The sequence below is a fragment of the Haliaeetus albicilla genome, chromosome 4, assembly GCF_947461875.1.
Source record: "Haliaeetus albicilla chromosome 4, bHalAlb1.1, whole genome shotgun sequence".
Lineage (NCBI taxonomy): Eukaryota > Metazoa > Chordata > Aves > Accipitriformes > Accipitridae > Haliaeetus > Haliaeetus albicilla.
Genome location: NC_091486.1, coordinates 697522 through 719368, shown reverse-complemented (window position 1 = coordinate 719368; position 21847 = coordinate 697522). Strand labels below are relative to the sequence as shown.

General features: G+C 36.8%; 1 protein-coding gene across 5 annotated transcripts in view; it reads left to right on the top strand.

The window, feature by feature from the left end:
- PKP4 (plakophilin 4) overlaps positions 1–21847 on the top strand; it is a 105166-nt gene that overhangs the window by 27831 nt on the left and 55488 nt on the right. For all 5 annotated transcript variants that reach the window (XM_069780580.1, XM_069780579.1, XM_069780576.1 and 2 more), the window contains exons 2-3: positions 387–520; positions 14429–14541. In XM_069780580.1, coding sequence (XP_069636681.1) covers positions 392–520; positions 14429–14541 — 242 coding nt within the window. In that variant the 5' untranslated portion in view covers positions 387–391. The remainder of the gene's footprint in view (positions 1–386; positions 521–14428; positions 14542–21847) is intronic.

The window sequence follows — 21847 nt, the reverse complement described above, 5'->3', positions numbered from 1 at the left end:
CTCTATGCTAAAAACTGCACATGTGGTAAACTTTTACAGATCCTGGGTGTTGTTAATGTTTAACAGCAGTATTTTTCACGTCGTGGATTTTCCTACTTTTAGTAACTACCACAAAGTAGTGTTTTAAAAGTAATCTTTAAATGTCATGCTGCTTTCTTGCTTCTGCCCGGCCCTCACGTTCTGTATGTAATTCTGATTTCAATTTGTGAAGGTGAAGAACAGTAATAGCAACATAGGTTGATATTAATAACAAAGTTCTCTGCTAATTTGGTTAAGTTTGGAAAGGTTTTAGAAGAAAAAGACAAGAGAATTTATAATCCTGAAAACTTGAATTTTAAACATCACTGGCTCAAGATGTAAACTATTTTAAAATATTGTTTTTGCAGGCAAAATGCCAGCCCCTGAGCAGACCCCAATGGTGGAGGAGGGGCTGCCGCAGACAACACAGGAAACTTCAACAGGCCCAGGCATGGAACCAGAGACCACTGCCACTACCATTTTAGCTTCTGTAAAGGAACAGGTATATGCCTTGTTTTCAGCAATTCAGAAATTTGGTATGCGTTGTGGAGTTAACCATTGTCTCTTTTACTGCATTGCTGGAAAAAAAACATCTTTGCTTCTAAAATGTGTTGCCTAGCGTTAGTATAGTATAATTTGTATATCAGAATGTTAGAACCTGAATATAAAAGGTTCATTTAACGGCATTGAACAGAAGCATCATTATGGTATTCTGTATCCCTTGGAATGTATGCACTGTTGTAAATCAGGCTGGAAATGCAGGTTTATTGTTTAAAAAAAGACAAAAGAAATGTTAGTGTAGAATTGATACAACATTGAGACCCAGTCCTTTTTGTACATTCTGCAAAGTTGTGTACAGTGTTACAGAAGCTTACACATAAAGATTTGGTATGATCAGTTGTATTTTGTTAAAGAATGGGTTTTAAGCTTTGAGTTTGGTTTCAGTTATGCATACCAAGGTCATAATATATTTTAAATCTGCAACACATTTATGGACATGTATCTTAGTGGTAGCCTCTGTAGGGAAAATAAAATTGTGTTTGAAATCAAGTTCAGCCTTAATTTGTAAAGATCATTCAAGGGGGAAAAAAATTGCAGTCTTAGAAACATTCTAACTAAAGTTTTTTTGTTTGTTTTTTTTTTTTTTAAAACACAAAGAAGTGATGGTTTGACTTTCATTGTCAGAACTAGAAATAACAATAATCTTTCTTGGCTTAATACATAAATTGTAACATCTCATTTTCAGAATAAATCTGCTTTGCTGTCTCTGTTTCAGAACTTCTTTTAAGATAAATCAGTACTCGATTCAAGATACTAACTCTGAGTGCATATACTTGATGTATTAGTTCTATATGTTGTCCCATATTAATATTTTTAAAAGGTGATAATTGGATTATATTGTCTTGCTATCAGCAGATTTTGTATCCATAGAAGCTTCATTCTTAAATGAGAAATTTGGGTCTTTATTTTCATGCCTCAATTAATAGTTTCAAAAGTATTTTAAGATGACAATAGCAACCTTAATAATTTCTTAGTGGTATTAAAGCTAATATTAAATCTTCTAATGCAAAGGATATTAATGCTGGAGGCTATCGAGATATGAGTAATCACAGTCATCTGAGTTACAGTGATCTCAAGTCACTTCTCATCATCTGAGACTAGTTTGCCTTGTGCTGTCTTGGCTTATCACAAATGTCAATTAGAACTCGTTTGCTTAAAGTACATTTGTGGTGATTTTAAGTTAGTCCCTTTTATTTTGCAGTTCACAAAGAACATGCTCATAATGGTAGCTGAGTTGATGAGCAGCATTGCAATAAATGACAGTACTGTAATTGCTGGGGATCACCAGCCAATAATCTTACTGCTGTGATTACTGTCCAGAATTGCTTTTGTGCAGTTTTGATGCAATAGTGATTGCTTAAACTGAACATACAATTATGACAGCATTGGCTATAATAGGTTGATACGTAAGTATACAGTAAAAAGACATTTGTTAGCATTCCCTTTCCTAGCCAAGAAAGGTTTTTATCTTTTTCTTATTCTTAGAGAAAAAAAGGTAATGGAGTATTTCTTCATTTTAAAAAGGAGGCTAAAACCTCTTCCCCTTTCCATTTGTAAAAAAGACTATTAAATATGTGGCTTATTAAGTAACTCATTCTGATGAAAGGAAAAAATAAAATTAAAATTGTGCTTAATAGTTAGTGAAACACAAACTTCAGAACTGTAGCCTAACTTTAAAATGTATAGACACGTTAGAGTGAATACAAGGGAGAGGAAGATGTAAATTGTACTTCACTCTTGAAAGTGATAATGTGAAAGAATTAAGAGCTGAACTGTTGCTTTCTGGTTTTTTTTCTGTTGATAGTAATTATGGACACTGACATATTCAACACCCTTCCTGTATGGCAGAAAGCCCAGAACAGAATATTTTCCAGTGCAGTTATTTACTTTATTAAGCTTGAACAGAAACTACTATGCTGTTTGCTATGGCCTAACTTCCTTTTATACAGGAATCTCTCTTTATTTGCAGTAGGTCTGTATTTGTAAAATAGAGTTGCCACACCTTAGCTTTATGACTTCAGAAACACTTACCACAGTGGAAAAACAATTCAGAAAAGCCTTTATTGTTACTTGGCAAATTGTGCAAGATTTTAACTTAATAAAAACTTTTAAATTTACTACCATGGTTCTGAAATAGGTAGATTAATTTATTGAATGACTCTGTTAAGCTTTCTACCGTAGTGGCATAGATATGATTATATAAAAAGTTGTACTAATCAGTCTATGAACCCTACAAGTCACTTTAAATAAGCTTTCCATGTGTTTCTTTTTCCGATGGCCCCAAATCAGTTTAAAGCAACTTCTTTCCCAAGCTAGAGTGTGGTGTTCCCTGAACTCTTACAGTCTCTCATTGAGACAAAATTGTCAGACAGCTGTGTAAATCTCCCTCTCTTTTAGTGTTATAAAATAATATGTGCAGAACAAGTGTAATCTGTGAAGAAATTTAGATTACCACAGCTTTGTGCTTTTCTGACAAAGCTCAAATTTGGTTTTAATGTGAAAACCCATCCCTAATTAATATAAATTACGACACTGCCACCACAACCACCACTGGCTTTGACTGGGGTAGGGGGGATAGTTCTTTGACCGGGTTAAGTTATTCTGTTTATGGATACACTAATAGGTATACTTTTGGTTGAAAATCAAGGGAAGGATTGACTCTTACTGGTATAAGTCGCATCTCTAGTAGAGGAATTCCTTTTTGAATGTGGGGAAATCTTAAGGCTAACTGTAATGAAGCTGAAACATATTTTGGCCTTTTTTTCTTCTAGTGGATTTGATGATGGGTTGTGGGTTTCTTGGTTTTGGTTTTTTTTTTTTTGTTTGGGGAGGGGGTTGTATTCTGTGGGTTTGTTTTGGAGGTAGGTTGGGTGGGGATTTTTCCAAAACATGTATTTCACTTCTGAAATGTTAGAAAGTTACCATGCTATAATGGATAGAAGTATCTTAGGAAGTGCTGAAATGAGTTCCAAGTAAAACTAAACCATTACAATATGCATGTCTATATTTCTGAGTCCTGGGGAGTATTTGGATAAAAGTTTAGTTGAGTTCTGTAGGGAGTCTCTTATCCATATTAAAAGTAAATTGAGTATTTTCATGCTAAAATAACAAGTTAAGAATTGTAGGAGCAACATCATAGCACTAACTTTTTTTTGGAGGTTGGAATGTAGGGGCAGCTAGTTGCCAACTACTCTGGATAGATGTGTGGAATCACTGCTACTTTACACGTGCAAACCATACGCTACTGAATTTGGAATGAATTGCTGCTGAACTGGCAAGATTAAATGGGATCATTTGGAATTGTGAATTTCCTGCTTAGCATGTTAGTTTTCAGTGATTGGGCTGAGAGAAAAGGTCTCACAGGAAAAACTACCCATCAATCCAATTTTCAAAAGTAACATGAATATGCTAGGTATAATTTCTTTGCTAATAGAGAAGCACTTGTAGCAGTAGCATGTTTTTTTTTAGTTTCTTTGTTTTTGGTCCAGTTGTTTTTGACACCTAAACATGGACTACTTTTCACCTTTTGTAAACAGGTGACAATAGAGTAAGAATGATTGGATATGCTTTCAGATGAATAATCATAAATCTCTTGGGTTTTCCTAAGTGTTTTCCTAGAAGTGTTCACTTTTGTTCAACACCTCAGCAAAATCTTTTCCTTTTGTATAACTGTATTGAACTGTATCATATCTTTAGAAAGTGTGCACTTTACCTTTTTTCCCTTCTTTATTGTTTAAGTACAAAATTCTTTACATAGTTCTTGAGAATATTTTTTAATAGGTTTTGGGGGGGTGGGGAAAGGTGAAAACTTGTTTTTTCAGATGGAAAGGGACGAAAGAATGTATTCTCTATACAGCAGAGAATTTATTATTACATGTTTAAAAACATCTTTACTAGAATGACAATATTTTGATACTAAGTTTGAGAGATTTCTTTACCAATTCAGATATATAGTGCTTTACATCAAGTACTCTGTAATCTGATTGTAGGCGTGTCACTTCAACAAGACAGGTGAAGAGAAGACTTACTAAATGCACTTTCAGTAATTAGGCACAAACATTGAACTGTCTCACTTTGAAATTCTGATTTGCATGCATGTAGTGATCAGTTAGGTGGATAAATGCATGTCAGTTCTGAAATGAAGGCAGTACTTTTTATTAAGTGGACTTCCAGGCTTTGTGTGAGTGAAACAAAAATCTTTGTCAACATTTTCTGAATGACTGGAAGAACTGGGTTTTTTCCAACTCTCTTAATACTGTGTTCAATTGCATAGGTTATTCGTCCTTATTGAATCCCAGAACTTTGAAGTTTACTGTTTCTGCTGTCTACAAGCATTTCCAGTTTTGGTGAATCAAGTCTGAGAAGTCTACTTCCTAAGGTTCTTATTCTAGGACAGAATAAATGTAACTCCTGTCTCAGATGAAACGACTAACTCATTTCCTTAATCAAAATTCTGTGTACTTCTTTATTCGTACGAAGGTCTAGAAATTAATTTTTCTTTCTAGCATGTACTGTTAGACTTCTGAGGAGAAACTCCCCTTGAAAAAGAGCCTGCCTAGAACTGTGGGTACCCCTGAAATACCCTGGAGTATTTATACCTTTTGTAACACGTCTGTGTTTAGATTACCAGCCTATCTACTCAGCAGCAACTGAACTCTAATCACCAACTGGCAGAACAGTATACTTAGCTTCAGCACCAATTTAAAAAAAAACGAGTATTGTAACAAACAGTTTCCAAAGAGGATGCTGCTCAGATGTAGTCAGTGAATACCTCAAGTGGCATTCTTCCTTTCTACCATTGACTAAGAGTAAGCTTTCTATGAATTATTTAATTTTGATCCCTCATCAGCTAGAGCAGCACTAAAGTGTTTTACCAGACTAGTGAACAATGCAAGCATAAAAGTATTAAGGGCTTTAATGGTCTACTGCTGTTGAATACAGAGTAAGTGTGATCAGCCAATAATTGTAGCTGTGTCATTTCACATCCTGTAATCTGTGATTCTCTTTTTACCCTGTCCAATTTTTTATCTTTTGTCTTCTATTTTGGAAGATCCTGAGATACTGAAAGCATGCAAATGCAGTTGTGTGCGTGAGTAAACTTTTTTACAGATTTTTACAGAAAATGTTAAGGTTGATCTAATATGTTTAGTTAAAAGTACAGCATTTTTTCTCAGTAGATTCTGGTAGAGAATTTAAATATTAGGTCACTAAAGTATGATATTAATTTTGGAAAAAAATACAGTATTCAGTGTTTTTTTAAGTAGTCAGTTTTTTGATCTAGCTCCGAATTACAGCAAGTGGAAACATGTAGAATTCAGCATAGATCAGTGCAGGAGGTTAATGTGAAGAAGGTATGAATGAACTTAATTTTGTTTGTCCTCTTTGTTGCACATTTGTATCATAGAAATGTCCAAAATGTAATTGCCTTTTCTTTAGCACCGTTTGAACATTCACAGGCAATGGGAGTTGTGTGGCTCTGCACTTATGTTGCAGTTGACTACAAAAAGGTAAATGCAAGGTAAAAGTTTTCCTCTCAAATGTAGGCTACGCTTTCTTAGATCATCAACTCGTACTACTGGAAGACGCTCAACTGAATTGTTCAACAGGCAACTTTTTTATGATTAGGAAAACGTTTAATAGTTCAGCTGACAATTACCTTCTTAATATTTCACAGACAGTGACATTTGGCAATTGAAGCAATTTAGCATATCTCAGTGTTACTACAGCTTGAAATAACATCCCGTCCTAGCCCTGTCTTCTACCAGAGCAAACACTGAGAACTGGTAGAAGCCAAGAAGCTGCAAGAGATGCAGCTCTGTCAGTGGCATCATCTCTTGGATGTCCCAACTGCCCGATCCTGATCTGACTAGCCAGGCATGTATCATTCAAAAAGAGTTTGTGGGTTGTCTTCACTGCTTGTGCCATTGCTGCTGATTCTTGCATAGCTGTCACCAGAAAACCTTCGGTTAGCCAACTGGACCACCGTTTGTTTAAAGTTTTAAGTTATCTGTGTTTTCAAATCACAACAGGGCAGGAAGAAAGTAATTTTTATTTTTCAACATTGTGAATGTAGACTCCTCATTCTCATCCATCTTACTGAGGGATAAAAGTTCCTCCTGAACAAAAATGAAAACGTTGGAACTCTGCAACATGGTATCATAACGGGGTGCAGATAGAAAGCGCAGAATTGCCTCTAAACCTTCTTTTATTACCCAAAGTCTGCAATAGGAGAATTACAGTCTTCGTGGTCAGTCATACAAATTACATTCCCATTACTTACCTGTTTTCAACTATTTGCTGTTAAATGCCCAGCATAGTGTGTTGGCAATTGTTTTCACTTCCCAGGGAGCCACAAGCCTTTCTGAGGTACTCGGCTTTCAAATGAAAGGAGTATTTTGTTTTCAGGTTTGGTATGACTTCTCATCTGTATCTTGCAGCAGTGAAGACCTTGAAGTGTCTTCTTGAGTGAGATCTCAACATTTTTGCAGATGAATTACCACTCAGCATGCAGAGCTTGCCGATTAAGAGCTGTTGTTTGTCACTTGGGGTATATGTTACAATGTTGACACTCCATGCAGGGTTTGTCCCTCCTCCAGAAACTTCAGTCTCCAAAAGGAAATTACACAGCTCTAAAATTTGATGGGTTTTGGTTTTCACTCATGGAAGCTTGTCTGCCTGCAGTCTGTACAATTGCCTTTCCAAAGCAAGTTGCTTTCTTTTCTTTCTTGAACCATGTATCTGTTTCCCATTCCTTAAATGTAATTGTATTTAAAGCCAGCATTTTTTGTAGCTTTGTGTTAAGAAATATGGTCTGTGGTTTTGCAGTGGAATTTAGGTTATGAATACAAAAACTGTAGTTTTATAAGGTGATTAAGTAGTTACTGCTAAACAGGTGAAAAGAATTATAGGGCTTTTTTTAATCTCAATGTATATTGGATAATTTTGGAAAAAAGTAGCTCTGGCCAAGGCATTGTAGTGTGTATGTTTCAGAAGATTTGGTGGGTCCTTTTGATGCAGTATGGCAACGTATTCTGTAATCTACATCTATAATTTTAGTATGTTCTTGCCACATAGATGTTCTTCTGCAAAAGAAAACAAGGTTATTAATTGTTTTATTTGACTCCCGCCATGTCATTTTGTCATAAGCCAGTACTATAAAAATCAGTTAATTGTGATTTTTGCCTAGGACAGCAGCTTCTATGTGTTGGTAGCAGCCAGCATTGTATGGGAGCATCCTGTTCGAGGAAAGTGCTCTCCCACTGCTTTCAGAAGAGCTGGCTAGAGAAACAAATTCAAGTAGATTCCTGCAATAAATATAGTATACTCTCTGATAAATAAACATGGTGGTGGTAGGTATCCATTCAGGGTGGTATAAAATGTCATTATAAAGAAGCATAAACTATGAAGGTGATCAATGCACTTATTTAGAACTGATTAGGACTTAGTTTTCTATAATAATATGGTGGCTTAAGCTAAAGGGAAAAAAAGACTTAAAACATGAGGTATTCTAGCTGTAAAGAAGATGGTACCTCTAAAATTATCCGTTATGTATTTATGCAGGTATTTAAGACATATCGATTACAGCTGCAGAGACCAAATTTAAGAAGAGACATACAAAAGTCAGCACTCATTGTTTCAAAAAGTATGTAAACTTTGCTGCTTCATTGGAACCACAGGCTGCACACATAACATTACTCAGACTAGAAAATGGAGCTGAATTTTTTTTTTGCTGCTTTGCATGCACTTGCAAAAATACATTAGATCTTCCTAAGCATCAGAATGATTTAAAAATGGTAAATTACTTGCATGCCTTTTACACCTTTGCAGTTCAGTGCACTGTGAGATTTTTTTCTTGTCAGCACCAAAATACAAAGTTATGAAGAATATTGTAAACAGACAACTGATGGCATTAGTCCAAAATCAACAGTGCAGGTACCTCAAAAGAAGTGGCCAAACATGGCTTGATGGTTTTTTTCCTCTTATTTCTACTTTGCACAGTTTTTGCTGATAGAATACTAGTGAATTTTGCTTTTTAAACATAGTATAAATAAGAGAAGTAAGATTTATTTCTACTTTGTCCATTTGTTGCATTCACCTCTTCTACCCCCAAGATAAATAGAAGTACAGTTCTTTTGTTTTAACCAACTTTGGATTTTTGCAGTGTGGGGAGAAAATAGGTTTTTTTACTTACATGGGCAACTTGCTACTTCAGATGTTGTGCAACTACCTATACCAATTTTATATCACAGTGTTGTTTTTTGTAGGAGGAAAAATTGTCTCTATTAAGAACACTGGGCAGGCCACACAACAGTCCAATACTAAATGTGTATCTCTCTGTATCATTCTACCAGTCAAAACCAAATTGTATCATTTTCTAGATAGGGCTTATGCTCTCACCATGGAGACCAAACTGCATATGTTTAAGGGATTATATATCAAGTTAGAAAATGAATTATCAGCAGAAAAAGAAAAGAGTTCTTCCCTCTCCCTACCATGATGCTTTCAGTTAAATTAAGTTAATTTAGTTTTAAAAAGTTTTAAAAAATTTTTGCCTCAATTTCCAGTGGTAACCTTTCCCATATCTCTCAAATACCTGAACCTCAAGGCAGGTACAACAGCCCACTGTAAGTGAAGATCAGGTTTGAGACCACCTGAAGAACCTGAACACACATGTCCGTGGGACACAATGAGGTGCATGCCAGGGTCCTGAGGGAATTGGCCGATGTACTTGCCAAGCCACTCTCCATCATATTTGAAAAGTCACGGCAGTCAGGCGAAGACCCCAGTGACTGGCAAAAGGGAAACATCACAGCTGTTTTTAAGAAGGGTAAAAAGAAGGATCCTGTAAACTACCAACCAGTCAGCTTCACCTCAATGCCCAGTAAGATCATGGAGCAGATTCTCTGACATGGAAAACACGTCAAAAGATGTGGAAAACACATCAAAAGATAGGGAACACAGGGAGGTGATTAGAGACAGCCAACATGGCTTCACCAAGGACGAATTGTGCCTGACTAATCTGGTGGCCTCCTGTGATGGAGTGACTGCTTCAGTAGACAAGGGAAGAGCTCCAGATGTTATCTACCTGGACATCTGTAAGGCCTTTGGTGTGGTCCCCCACAACATTCTTGCCATTAAATTGTAGAAAGACAGGTTTGTTGGATGGACTGTTAGATGGATAAGGAATTGGCTGGACGGCCATGTCCAAAGAGTATAGTACGGCTCAAAGTCTAAGTGGAAACCAGTACTGAGTGCTGTCCCTCAAGTGTCCATACTGGGACTAATACTATTTACTACCTTCTTCGGTGACATAGACAGTGGGATTGAGTGCACCCTCAGCAAGTTTGCAGGTGACACCAAGCTGAGTGATGCAGTTGATTCACTTTGCTAGAGGGAAGGGATGCCATCCAGAGGGACGTTGACAGGCTTGAGGAGTGGGCCAGCATGAGCCTCATGAAGTTCAGATAGGCCAAGTGCAAGGTCCTGCACCTGGGTCAGGACAGTTGTCAGTATCAGTACAGAATGGGGGATGAACAGATTGAGAGCAGCCCTGCAGAGAAGGACTTGGGGATCCTGGTGGATGAAGAATGAGGTATGAGCCGGCACTGTGTGATTGCAGCCCAAAAAGCCAGTTGTATCCTGGGCTGCATCAAAAGAAGCGTGCCCAGCAGCTTGAGGGAGGCGATTCTGTCCCTTTACTCAGGTCTTGTCAGACCCCACATGGATCCAGCTCTGGGGTCCTCAGGACAAGACAGACATGGACCTGTTAGAGCAGGTCCAGAGGAGGGCCAAAAAAATGGTCACGGGGCTCAAATACCTCTCCTGTGAAGAAAGGCTGAGAGCATTGGGCTTGCTCATCCTGGAGAAGAGAAGGCTCCAGGGAGACGTGATCGCAGCCTTTCAATATATGAAGGAGGCTTATAAGAAAGACGGTGAAAGACTTTTTACCAGGACCTGTAGTGACCGGACAAAGGGCAACGGTTTTAAACTGAAAGAGGGCAGATTTATATTGCATATAAGGAAGAAGGTTTCTTTACGATGACTGAACAGATTGCCCAGAGAAGTTGTGGATGCCCCCTCCCTGAAAGTGTTCAAGACGAGGTTAGATGGGGCTTTGAGCAACCTGGTGTAGTGAAAGATGTCCCTGCTAATGCAAACCATTCTGTGATGTGAAATCTTGCTAATCCTATTTTTTTTAATTGCCTGAAATCCTCAAAACTCTGAGGTGATTATTGGAATTGGGTGATCTTTATTTTCCAGATGAAGAATTTGAATATACCCTGAGGAGTTCTCAGGGAGGGCGGGAAGGAAACTGTATGCCTATTAATACTCTATAAAGTAAGTACACTGTGAAATGAGAAAAACATAGCATATCTTCTACTTTTTCTTTCTGTATTTTATCTTGATCCCTTTTCTGTGCTGCAAAAAAATAGCATTTTCTGTAGCTGTTACACTTTTGTAGTGTTTCAGAGAAGACTTCTCTTGCATTGGTCATTCTTTTAGATTCAGTGGGGCTTTTTTGTCTTTTATACCTGTACTTACTTTACACTTGTAAAATGTAAATAATTATTGATTTTTCTGATGACCTCAACTAACTGGTTCATCTCTTAAACACCTTTAGGACAGAAGTGCGTGACAAATTAGTTTAAAAAGCTGTGATCGTGTAGATGCAAGCTTGGTTGACAAGCCCAGATTTTATTTATTTTCCCTGCTGTATACCTGATTTCTGCCATTGTGACTGTTGGAACTGGAGCTTTGTCCTGTTTTCTTTGTTACATGCTCCTTTTTAACTTACTTTATGTGAAAAGGCTTTCTAGACAATATCAACCTTTTTGTAGGATTTGGTAATTTACTGTAACTTTTTTCTTCTGGAACACAAAATGGCAAAAGTTGCCTACTGATAACACTTGCCTTATAAAATGCCTTCCTGCAGAAATACACATGAGCTGGTGTAAAGGACTTTGTCAGAGAGCAGGAGGAGACAGCGGAGGGAGAGGAGAGCTCAGATGGATGTGTATTCGTAGCATGTATTAAGAGTGTGTTTTCTAGAATAACATTATTTTCATTAATGCCTCTGCCTGCAATGGAAAGGCAAATTAATAGAGATTAGTTGAATGGAAGCAAATAATGGCTAATATATGTTTTATTCATCTAATGGAAAGATCAGTAAATAATAATAGGCAACTTGAGTCTTGTGTTCAAATTCATATTTTGTATCCATGACATTGCTATTTAAATACTGATTTAAAATTAAGAAACAGGAAGCAGCTTTAAACATAAGGGTAAATGTTTTATATTATTTCTGCAAACAAGTAGTGCAATTCTGTTTATTTTAAAGATATATGTTTGTTACATGCTATATAATACATCATTGTTTACTTTGGAAAAAGCTTGTCTTGCTGACATTTGCTTCAAAACTTACAGAGCTTCAGCATCTGAATGTTTTTTGTTTTTTTTTAAATTACAGTGTTCTCCCCTAGCGTGCTAATGACTGGTTGGTGAATCAGCTTTTAGATGGATATATTATCTGTATTCAGACTTAGAACTGGAAAATAAATTCTCATTTATAAATTTCTTTGACTTTTTTGCTATAATACACTTCTTAGTATTTTCTCTCCAAAAGACAAACTGTCCAAATGAACTGACTGGGTGCATGTGTACCTCTTTGGCATAACATGAAGGTATCGGACTGTGATGACTGGGTCTCTGCTACTGGATGCAGTTACATGTCATACAAACCTTCTGATATTATCCATACTTTCTAGTCCATATCCAGGCCCATATGATTTGCTGTGGTCAGCAGGTTATCATGTTCGTGAGGCTTTTCATATCAGGTCTCAGGATTAAAAGAATTTAGTTTTAGAATTCTGTCTAAAAGCAGGTTTTAATAAAATCCAAGTTTAGGACATAGGTCCTAAAATGCTCTTTCGTGTCTGAGCATTGACTGTGCTAAGCTTTTCTAATGCTGAAGCTTGACAGTAAATGCCAACCTAATGGAAGGTGTGGCCAGGAGGAAGCTGAGGACCACATGTCCCTTCCGCTGCTCCCGTGGTTTGCGTATTTATTTTTAACAGAACTACAGGGTATTCTGTTCTGTTGAACTGGTCTTAGTAGAGCAGTAGTAGAAAAATGCAGTCCTGTTCTGAGGATGCTTGTGTCCTGGGGCAGTAGAGGGTGAGTTCAGTGTCCTGGAGGCAAACAGTTTTGCTGGCCAATATTTGGAATATTAGGGTGTGTTTATTCAGTTTGATTACTGAGTTCTGAGAAATGTTTGAAATTGTCTACAATTCCTTGTATTGTTTGGGAGGGGCAGTAGCTTATGTGGCCTATCTTTAACAGGCCAGTTTGTTGCATGGAGCTCAAATCAGACTTACAGAAGTGGCTTTACCGCCATCTCCCCCCCTCCTCCCCCCCCCGCTATCTAATATATGGAGTTGTTTCGGCAGTACAGCAGCTGCCATTTGACTTAGCCCTCAGCTGGCTTCCTGATGAAATCAGTGCTAATTAGCCTTCTGTTTGGGGGTTCTTGGAGCTAATCTCATTGTGTTGTCAGTAGAAAAAACTTTGTCCCTACTTCTGCAAGGTTTTAGAGTAGCTTTTTACTACACTGTTACTGTGACCTCTCTTTTGCACTGCTGTGAAGCCCCCCAGGACTGGAGCTGTGGGAGGTAGAGAGGTACTTGCAGACTGCTGAAAGCCATAGGGTGCATTGCTGAACCACACTTTACTGAAAAGGTGTACAAACTGCAAGTAGAGCGCTCTTTCAGGGACCATTAATGAAAGTAAAGTATTTAAGCCTTATTCCATGTAATGTAAGGTGTGAAAGAATAGTTTGCATTAACTATAATTTATGAGTGAAGGTGACTTTTGTAATATGGCAAGGCATGCAACTACTATGTAATACAATTACATGATTTACATTCAGAAAAAAAACCTTATTAGTAATTTGCACTTTAAAATTAAAGGAATGCTTCTGTACTGTATTTGACTTGTATGTAAAACTTGCTTCATCAGATTATTAAATATCAGTGTCCATCTATTTTTAAATAGTACTGAACAGTTTACGTAAACTTCAGGGGATGTAGAATATCAGTTTGAAAATAATACAATTGCTTGATAGAATCCTTTTCTATCGTTAATAAAAGCTAACTGTGGATGAAAACATCACTGATATCCCTTGATGATATAGTATAGATTTCAGAGTATCATGTTTATAGAAAATGTTTCCAGATTTTAATAACACAAACATTTGTGCAGTGCTTGTATTTCCCATGTCTTCTCTGAGCGTTATGTTCCAAAAGCGTTTTACAAAGGCTGAGGTTTGGTACCTTAGACCAAGAAATATAACAAAAGCTGAAATCAGGAAAGGTGAAATACCACATCTGTACCATCAGCCAGTTTGAAATAATAAATTTTAAGTTTTTTTAATAAGAAGTCAGAACATAGCATAGCTTAGGATTTGAAGTTTTGCAATTGAAAAGGTTAGGATACAATAATTTCCAGGATACCTCGTTTATAGATGAAATTGAAGACTGACTTTTATAGGCACTGATTTTGTTAGATTGTGGCAACATAAGGAGACACAAAAATTTTAATTGCAGGAGGAGTAAAATCCACAAATGCTTAAACATGTTTTTCCTTTTGTAACAGGTGATAAATCAATATTGCATGAATCACTGATTTAAAGAACGAACCATTAAATTCCCACTCTAATCTTCTAATAGTTTATTCCACTAAGGAAGAGTCAAAACAAGAAACATGATTGTTATGAAACAGTGATTGTTTCAGAATTAATCCACACCCATTTTTTAACATCAAGAATGCTTTTCTTTTTATTTTGAAATTTCAGGAGCTCCAATTTCAAAGACTTACCAGAGAACTGGAAGTGGAAAGGCAAATTGTGGCTAATCAGCTAGAAAGATGTAGGCTTGGAGCAGAATCACCAAGTATCGCCAGCACAAGGTACAAGTCCTGATGACTTCACTTTCATATGTCCCATAAATTAAAGGGCTTTTTAGTGGTGCTTATGTCCTACATACATCTATTTCACTGATAGCTGTTCACCTTCCATTAATATTTGAAGTATTAAAAAAAATATGCAGATTTGATGTAAAGAGTTATGGGACAGTTTAAAGAAGCCTCTCTAATTCATTACATTTTCAACAGAGTGTATGTAAAGCTTTAATTTCTCTTTAAATATGTTGAATTTTACTTTTAATATTCAGCCAAAGAGAAATACAGTGGATTTAACACATATTTGTATCAAAGTAACAGTGCTAGTTAAATGTAGTAATCAAAAAAAATTTTTTTTTTCCTGAATTAACTACCTAGTTTCATCCAGCTTTTCTGAAATACTTTCTGTTGTTAAATTTGTTTTCAGGGAACATCTTGCTGTAAGTGTGTTAGCATATTTAAATAGTACGAAACATACCTAATATATTTCACATACAATGACAATAACTATAGCAAAGCATTTTGTAAATATTTCAGCTGTAACTAGTATTCTGATTATCTACTTTTTTCAATTCTTTAGCAAACTTTTTAACTCTAAATGTGTTTGCGCACCTATTCATCTCAAGCATATCAAATGATTGGTAGCTCTTGAATCTGAAAGCTTTGATAACAATGTGTTCTCTTATGAAACATTTATACCTGCATTTCGGGTTACAGCAAACTTCATGTTGGCATGTACATAGAGAGTATGCTCTGAACATTATTATTTCTTGCCTTAAATACTGTTTGTTTCTATATTCTTTCAGCAATAAACTTGGGTATCACTCTGAAATGTTTCCTCCTCTGGCCATAATAAATATTTCTGCAAGTTAAATGGAAAGTTGTTCCTACAAAAACTTAAGAAACAGGAGGTGATGATTTAAAAATAAATTTAAAAAATCCAGTGTACCAGCTAATGCAATTGTTTTTATACATCAAACTACCCAACTTGTCATTTGACAGTGTTGTTACTATCATGACAACTTTTGTATAAGAAACTCTGAAATATTCAAAAGCATTCTTTGGACAAGACAACTGTTTTATAGCCTTCATGCTTGCCTATCTTCCCTCTAGATCCGCATATTTCTCCAGCTGTTGCTCAGATTTTGTTTTGAAAGCTAAGAAAGTTTAATTCCTGTGGAAGAATAAGTAAAAAGCTTCAGTTATTTTATGCTTCCAACCACCTTTCATTCAGTCTTGAATGTCCATTTTCAGTGAATTTGCCTGAGTAATACAAAGGAAAAGGTTTTTCTACATCCCAAGTCCAGAGAATTTTGCGTACAAAGAACACCAGAGTTAGCTTATGCCACAAGTAACATTGAGTAGTTAGTTTTTGAAATAATGTACAATTACCAGTATCTACACAATAAGTCAGATCCTATACTTCTATCAAATACTGTCATTTACAAAGACAGAAAACATAGTTTACAGCATCATGGAGTCATTTCTTCTTTTGGTTGCTTCCTTATGGCTAAATGATGTTTATTTGTATTAAAAAAAAAAAAAAAGATTATGAAAGTTTAGGGGGAGAAAATAAGAGCACGTAAGTTGGTTTGTAGTATACTTTGGTACATCTGTGAATCTAGATAAACTCTTCAAGGTCTTGTATACTGGGCCATAAATTTTCCATAGTTATTAATAAAATATTTCACATTTTTAAAACAAAAGCCTAATTATATTCTTACTTCTTACAGACACCTCTGTATTCTGACCACTGTTCTTCTTTTTCTAAATTTTCTTACCCCAGCTGAGTCTGGTCCTGTATAGATGAAAATGCTATGCTACATTACTTTTTTACTGAGGGACATGGAATTAAAACTTGGTGTAGACAATATGTTCTGAGATGTGTGTGTCTTTGGTTAATTTTTTTACTTATTCTTTAATGCAGATACCCCGTTTAAGAGATGTGTGAGAAGCTTAAAAAAAAAAAATCTGTATTTGAATTAGGTGCTTTCATTTCTTCACAAGTTGCTTCCAGTGTATTTAGAAGAGTTATTGAAAGAATCAAGGTAAAACAATCTCTTAGAGCAGTATCATAGTAGATGCAAACATAGCAGCAAAATTTATAGCTGTAAAAAGGTACCTGTGTTTCCCCAAACTAGGTAAGGTAAATGTTTTGCTAAGGCTGACAAGAAATTAAATAAACACGAAGAGGGCATGGAGAAAAGGCTCGGAAACTGAATGCTGTGTTGAGAGATTGGTCATGGACAGCTAACAGCCTGCTCCCAGAAACACAGAAGTTAAGCATTTTGGAGAACAAGATGATGTTTCTCCTAGCCAGATGTAAGAATTGTCGGACAGAGTCTTATATTAAAAAAACTACCCAAACCCAAATGAAAACCTAAACGACAAAAACTACAAAAGCAAGCAAAACTAAAGCATAAGATGCGTATACCTTTTTATTTTTATCCTTTGTTCAAGTTTTCTGTCCCTGAGGAAATCAGCAATGCTTTGTTTCAAAGATAGTACTTTAATCTTCTTTAATGTGGTTAAAACGTTTGGGAGAATTTCATTTCAGAGGTCCGACTGAAGGTTTTGTTGACCTCGGTGGTTGCAGCAGTGCCTCTGATTTACCCACTTCTAAACTGGATTCCTGCAAGCTGGCATTGGCCTGGAAGTGGTGCTGCTTTGCAAAACAGATGCTGACATGAAGTCACAGGTACTTTTGTGGCAGCATGTGCCTGTCTTGGTGGTTGCAGCTTGGGCTTCAAGCTGTTCTTTGTGTCAGTCAAGTCATCCCTTTGAGCCAGCTCATCACCCAGGTGCACAAGTGCCAGCCCAAGGGAAGTCATGGTAACAGCTGGTGAGGGAAGGGGGAAATGTGACATCAGTACTTTAAACCAGCTTAAACTTCTGCAGCTTCTCAGCCGTCCTTCATGGCCGTGAGCCCAAACACTAGCACAGCGTGGAGTGCAGGCTGTGCAGATGTACACCTGGATAAATCCTTCTGGAGGTAGGCACTGGTGATCAGACTGTCACCTACTTGAGCATGTCTCAGAAGGACTCTCATTTCAGAAGCATGGTTCATTCTGTTATTGCTAGTCCTTAAGAAATGTATGTGTTGCTTTATACACATGAACAAAGCAAAACAAACAGAAGGTACTTGCAGTTTAGGTTTGTTAGTCTGTTGCCCACGTGTATTACAACTATATTGTAAATGCAAGCAGCACACAAGAGTAGTTGGCCGTTTGCTCTCTTAAGAGGAGTGTGAAAGATGAGAACAAGCAGATCTGCAGATCCTAAACAATTGTAGTGTAATGGGTGGAGAAGGAAGCACTAGATCAGCTGCAGCCCGGGATTCCAATATGGCTTTTTTTTTTTGTGCACCTGTAGCTTACTTGCCTGTTAAAATTATTCCTTCTCATAATTATTTTTATAAATGGGTATTGTGCTAGCACTTCTAAGATATTTCATGGCATCCCATACACTTTCAAACCTCTTAAGAGCCTGAAATGATACATGATCAGTGTTACATATAAGTATTAAATATTTTTGCCCATGTTATACAAGATCAGAGATGATAGACTGGGAAAAACAATGTGAGGTTTCAGCTGTATCTTCTTACTTTCATTTCATGCTATAACATGCACATGGTTCTGTGAAGAAGCAAGCTACTGGGCTGTTCAGCCTCCCGTACAAACAGATATAGCATTGCAGCTAACTTTCCATCTGTAGCGTTACTGATTCAGTTGGATTTAGTTCTGGGCTGCCAGATGTGTTGGAGTATGTGCTGATGCAGGTAGATATTAATATGTATCAAGGGTCAGTAGTCTGACTCACTTTATAAAACACAGTTCCTAATCTCTGAGGTGGGAGTTGGCTATATGACTCTCACAGTTGACCAATTCTTTTTGTGAGTTATCTGTTGTGTGTAACATGAAAACTGGGTGTTGTTGGGAGCCAAAAGGCTCATACTTATTAATTTAATTGTAAAATACTGCACTCATAATAGCAGCTTGTCACAAACACTTTAACAGAAGTATATAAATGGCACACTAGACTTCATCAGAGTGCAAGGCCTTTTGGCAGTACAGTAAATAATAAAAAAAAATTTAACACTTCAGGTACTGAATGGTCAGTTTGAGTAATAATGTGCCTACTTAAAGTCTTCTGAGTTTTGTAAAATTAAATGTATTCATAGCTACTAGGATGGTTTATTTTCTCAATTTTTCCCAATGCCGATTGAAATACAATCTGTATTTTCTGTAGTAGTAGAAGATATTCCAAAGTGATTCAGTAAAATATTACACTCTGTGATTGAACACTGTAAACTTTCTGTGAGATGAACATATATTGCATTTCATTGTCACACATTTTTTTCTTATAAAATGGGAGAATGCTTATAAAGAGTATAAACAGAGCAAGTAGTTTTGCTTGAAAGCCAGCATGCTGTCATGTTAAGCTCTGTAACTTTTGTTCCACTTGAGGAGCAGTAACATGCAAGACACTTCCAAACTGCGCGCCGCCCCCACGCTTGGGGCATTCCATGGCATGCAGCAGCAAGTTTATCCTGACAAGACCGCTCACATTAAGCTGATCTGGGTATAATTATCCTTACAGAAACTGGTTTCATTTTGTTCATATGACGTACCAAATATTTCAGCATTTCTAAAAGGTACATTTGAAATTGCTTGCATATATTGCAATATATAATGTCACCAAACTTTCATGGCATATTATAAGCTCCATAAAAATTACCTTTAGAATCAGTATGTGCTTTTGGGGTGGGAAGAGGGAAGGAATCACAGTAATTCAAACTATTTATTTATTTATTTACACTAATACTACACTTACTGAAATTTGAGAACAAATCAATTAAAGAGCTACATTAAATTTAGAAGTAAGAAAGAAAATATATACTTAATTTTCTTTGCAGGGCTTCAGCATACAATAAAAGCAGGACTAAAATTTGACAGAATTTAGCTAGGTAATGAATAATTTTGAATCAAAATCTCCTAGTTGATCATCATAGAGCTGTTGGAAGAATATTTTGGGCACAAACATTAATAGTCCATTTATCCTAACAATTTAGAAGAAATGGTGATTAATGGCATCATTAGTAGCTAGCTAGGAACTACCTGCCATGTTGGATAAAATAACCAGTCATCAGGTCACCTGACAGTTGCTGATGCTAAACGTTCAGAGGAGGTACCCATCTCCGGTGCACAATGATGAAATCTCCTTTTGTGAGAAATTGGTCCCTCCTGTGATTGTATTAGGTGTTACAGTTCTTACTTAGTGTATTATAAATCTTCTTTAATAGCTGTGGAGTTTCTATTCTCTATATTACAAATAATTACATATAAAGATTTGGGGTTTATTTTATTGTGTTTTAGACTAATATCTTGTGACCTTAATTTCAGAACTTGAGAAGGGACTGTTAGGTTTGTTCTCTGTTTTTTAAAACACTCTCATTGAGTGTCTTCTCTGTCTTTACTATTTGATTGAACTTTGAAATGCCCTACTTAAGAATTGTCTTAGGAAATGAATTTATTTTTTTCTTATCTTTCATTTTGGCTAATTCCCTAGTAGAAAAAAAAAGGGGGGGGGGGGAGAAAAGGCAAGAACAGAACCATTGGTCTATGTAACATCAGCAAATTTTCAGGATTTTTTCACGTTTTCTTCACAGCCCGGTTCTGATTTGCCTTTTTGACTGTACCTATGTGTTAGACAGAAGTTTCCATTGATGTGTTTCCTTCTGGTTTGTACAGTTTCTTACTTGCTTACTTCAGGTCTTCAGGCAGTCCTGGGAATGTAAATATAGTAAGAGTCATGCTTATAGGTAGTTTCATTAGAGTTTAAGGTGGACATACAACCTTTGATGTGTATATAGTATGTGTTGCATTATTTTCTTGGTTGTAGTTTTACCAAATGACTTCAGGAAGCATTATAGTGTCCTCTAACTTCTAGGACCTAAAGAGTCACTATATTTCCAGTCAATCCATCATTTAATAAGGCTATTTAAGGTGCTTAGCTTAGTTAGTGGGTGATCAAAAGCACTTATCTTGAGATACAGAAGACATCATTCCAAATCTCTGATGCTGAATGCTATCTCTTTCCTTTGGCACTTCAGCTGTGGCACTCAGGCAGCTTCAACTGTTTGTTTAAAATTACAGGGTGTGCTATCATTTGTCTTGAGTCCACAGAAATTTAGGAATGCTTCTTTTTTGCATGTCTACATCAAAAATTAGTGAAACTTGCAGTTTCTTGTTATAGCTCAAGTATTCATATACTTGCTTTCTGTTTACCCAGACGGTAAGCCTTTCTGAAATTCTGTCAAAGCTTTTGAATGCCAGTAGAATTGAGGAATTTGGGGGTTTTAATGCAATTTGCTGATGCTCAAATATGAAAAAAAAACCCTGTAGCTTACTGATGAGTTGCTCTGGTGATAAATTGAAGAGTGATGATTTAATATTGACTTCAGCTGCATATGTAAATACTTCCTATCTTACCCCGTAGTAGACTGGGCTACAAAATAGGATTGTTATTTTTATTGTGAATGTACATCTACCGCATGCTACAGATTGAGATGCATTAAGTGACTGTGTGTCAACTGAATTACAGTAACTGCTTGTACATCTCATGTAAGATGACCTAAAGTCTCTAGTGGACAGTTGTGATGGATCAGGTGGTAGGCGTTTACTTGTTACTCTCTGAAAATGCCTGAAGTTCTGAAAGGGCAGTGATTGTTGTGGTAGTTACTCCGGTGCATCATTTAGGTAAAATAATACTTGAAGAGCTGTTAATTCTTTCCAAAGACAGCCAAACCTGCCAGAGACCTGCATTTTGAATTACTATTTCGTGGTACCAGTGGGAAGAGGTCGGTGGTGGGGGGTGTGCTGTTACTACTGTCGCAGTGCTAACTGTGCATGGTGTCAGACAGCGTACGGTGTAGGGTGGCAGTGATGTCCTGCTGTCCATAGGGCTGGTGTTCCCTGTGCCCAGCTGTTCTGCGTGGCTGCCTGCTCTGGGGGCTTGGGAGTCTCAGTCACTTCTCAGTGTTGGGTTTCAAACTGAAATAGCATCCTTCAGTATGAGTGACCACAGCGGGGGTAGTATTCCAGATAACAGCTTTCTAAATTCATACCCAGAGCGTTAGTGCTTGCCTGTGTCAGCTGAAAACATCTAGCGAGTTGTAGGACCGCTTGCTCTTGGTGGCAGAGCTGTTTAATTTCTGTATGTGGGACACAAGATAGATAGCTATGGTACTTAGTACAGCGTCTAGCAGAGTGGGTACAGGAATTAGTGGAATCAAGAAGATAGCTATTAGAGAAGT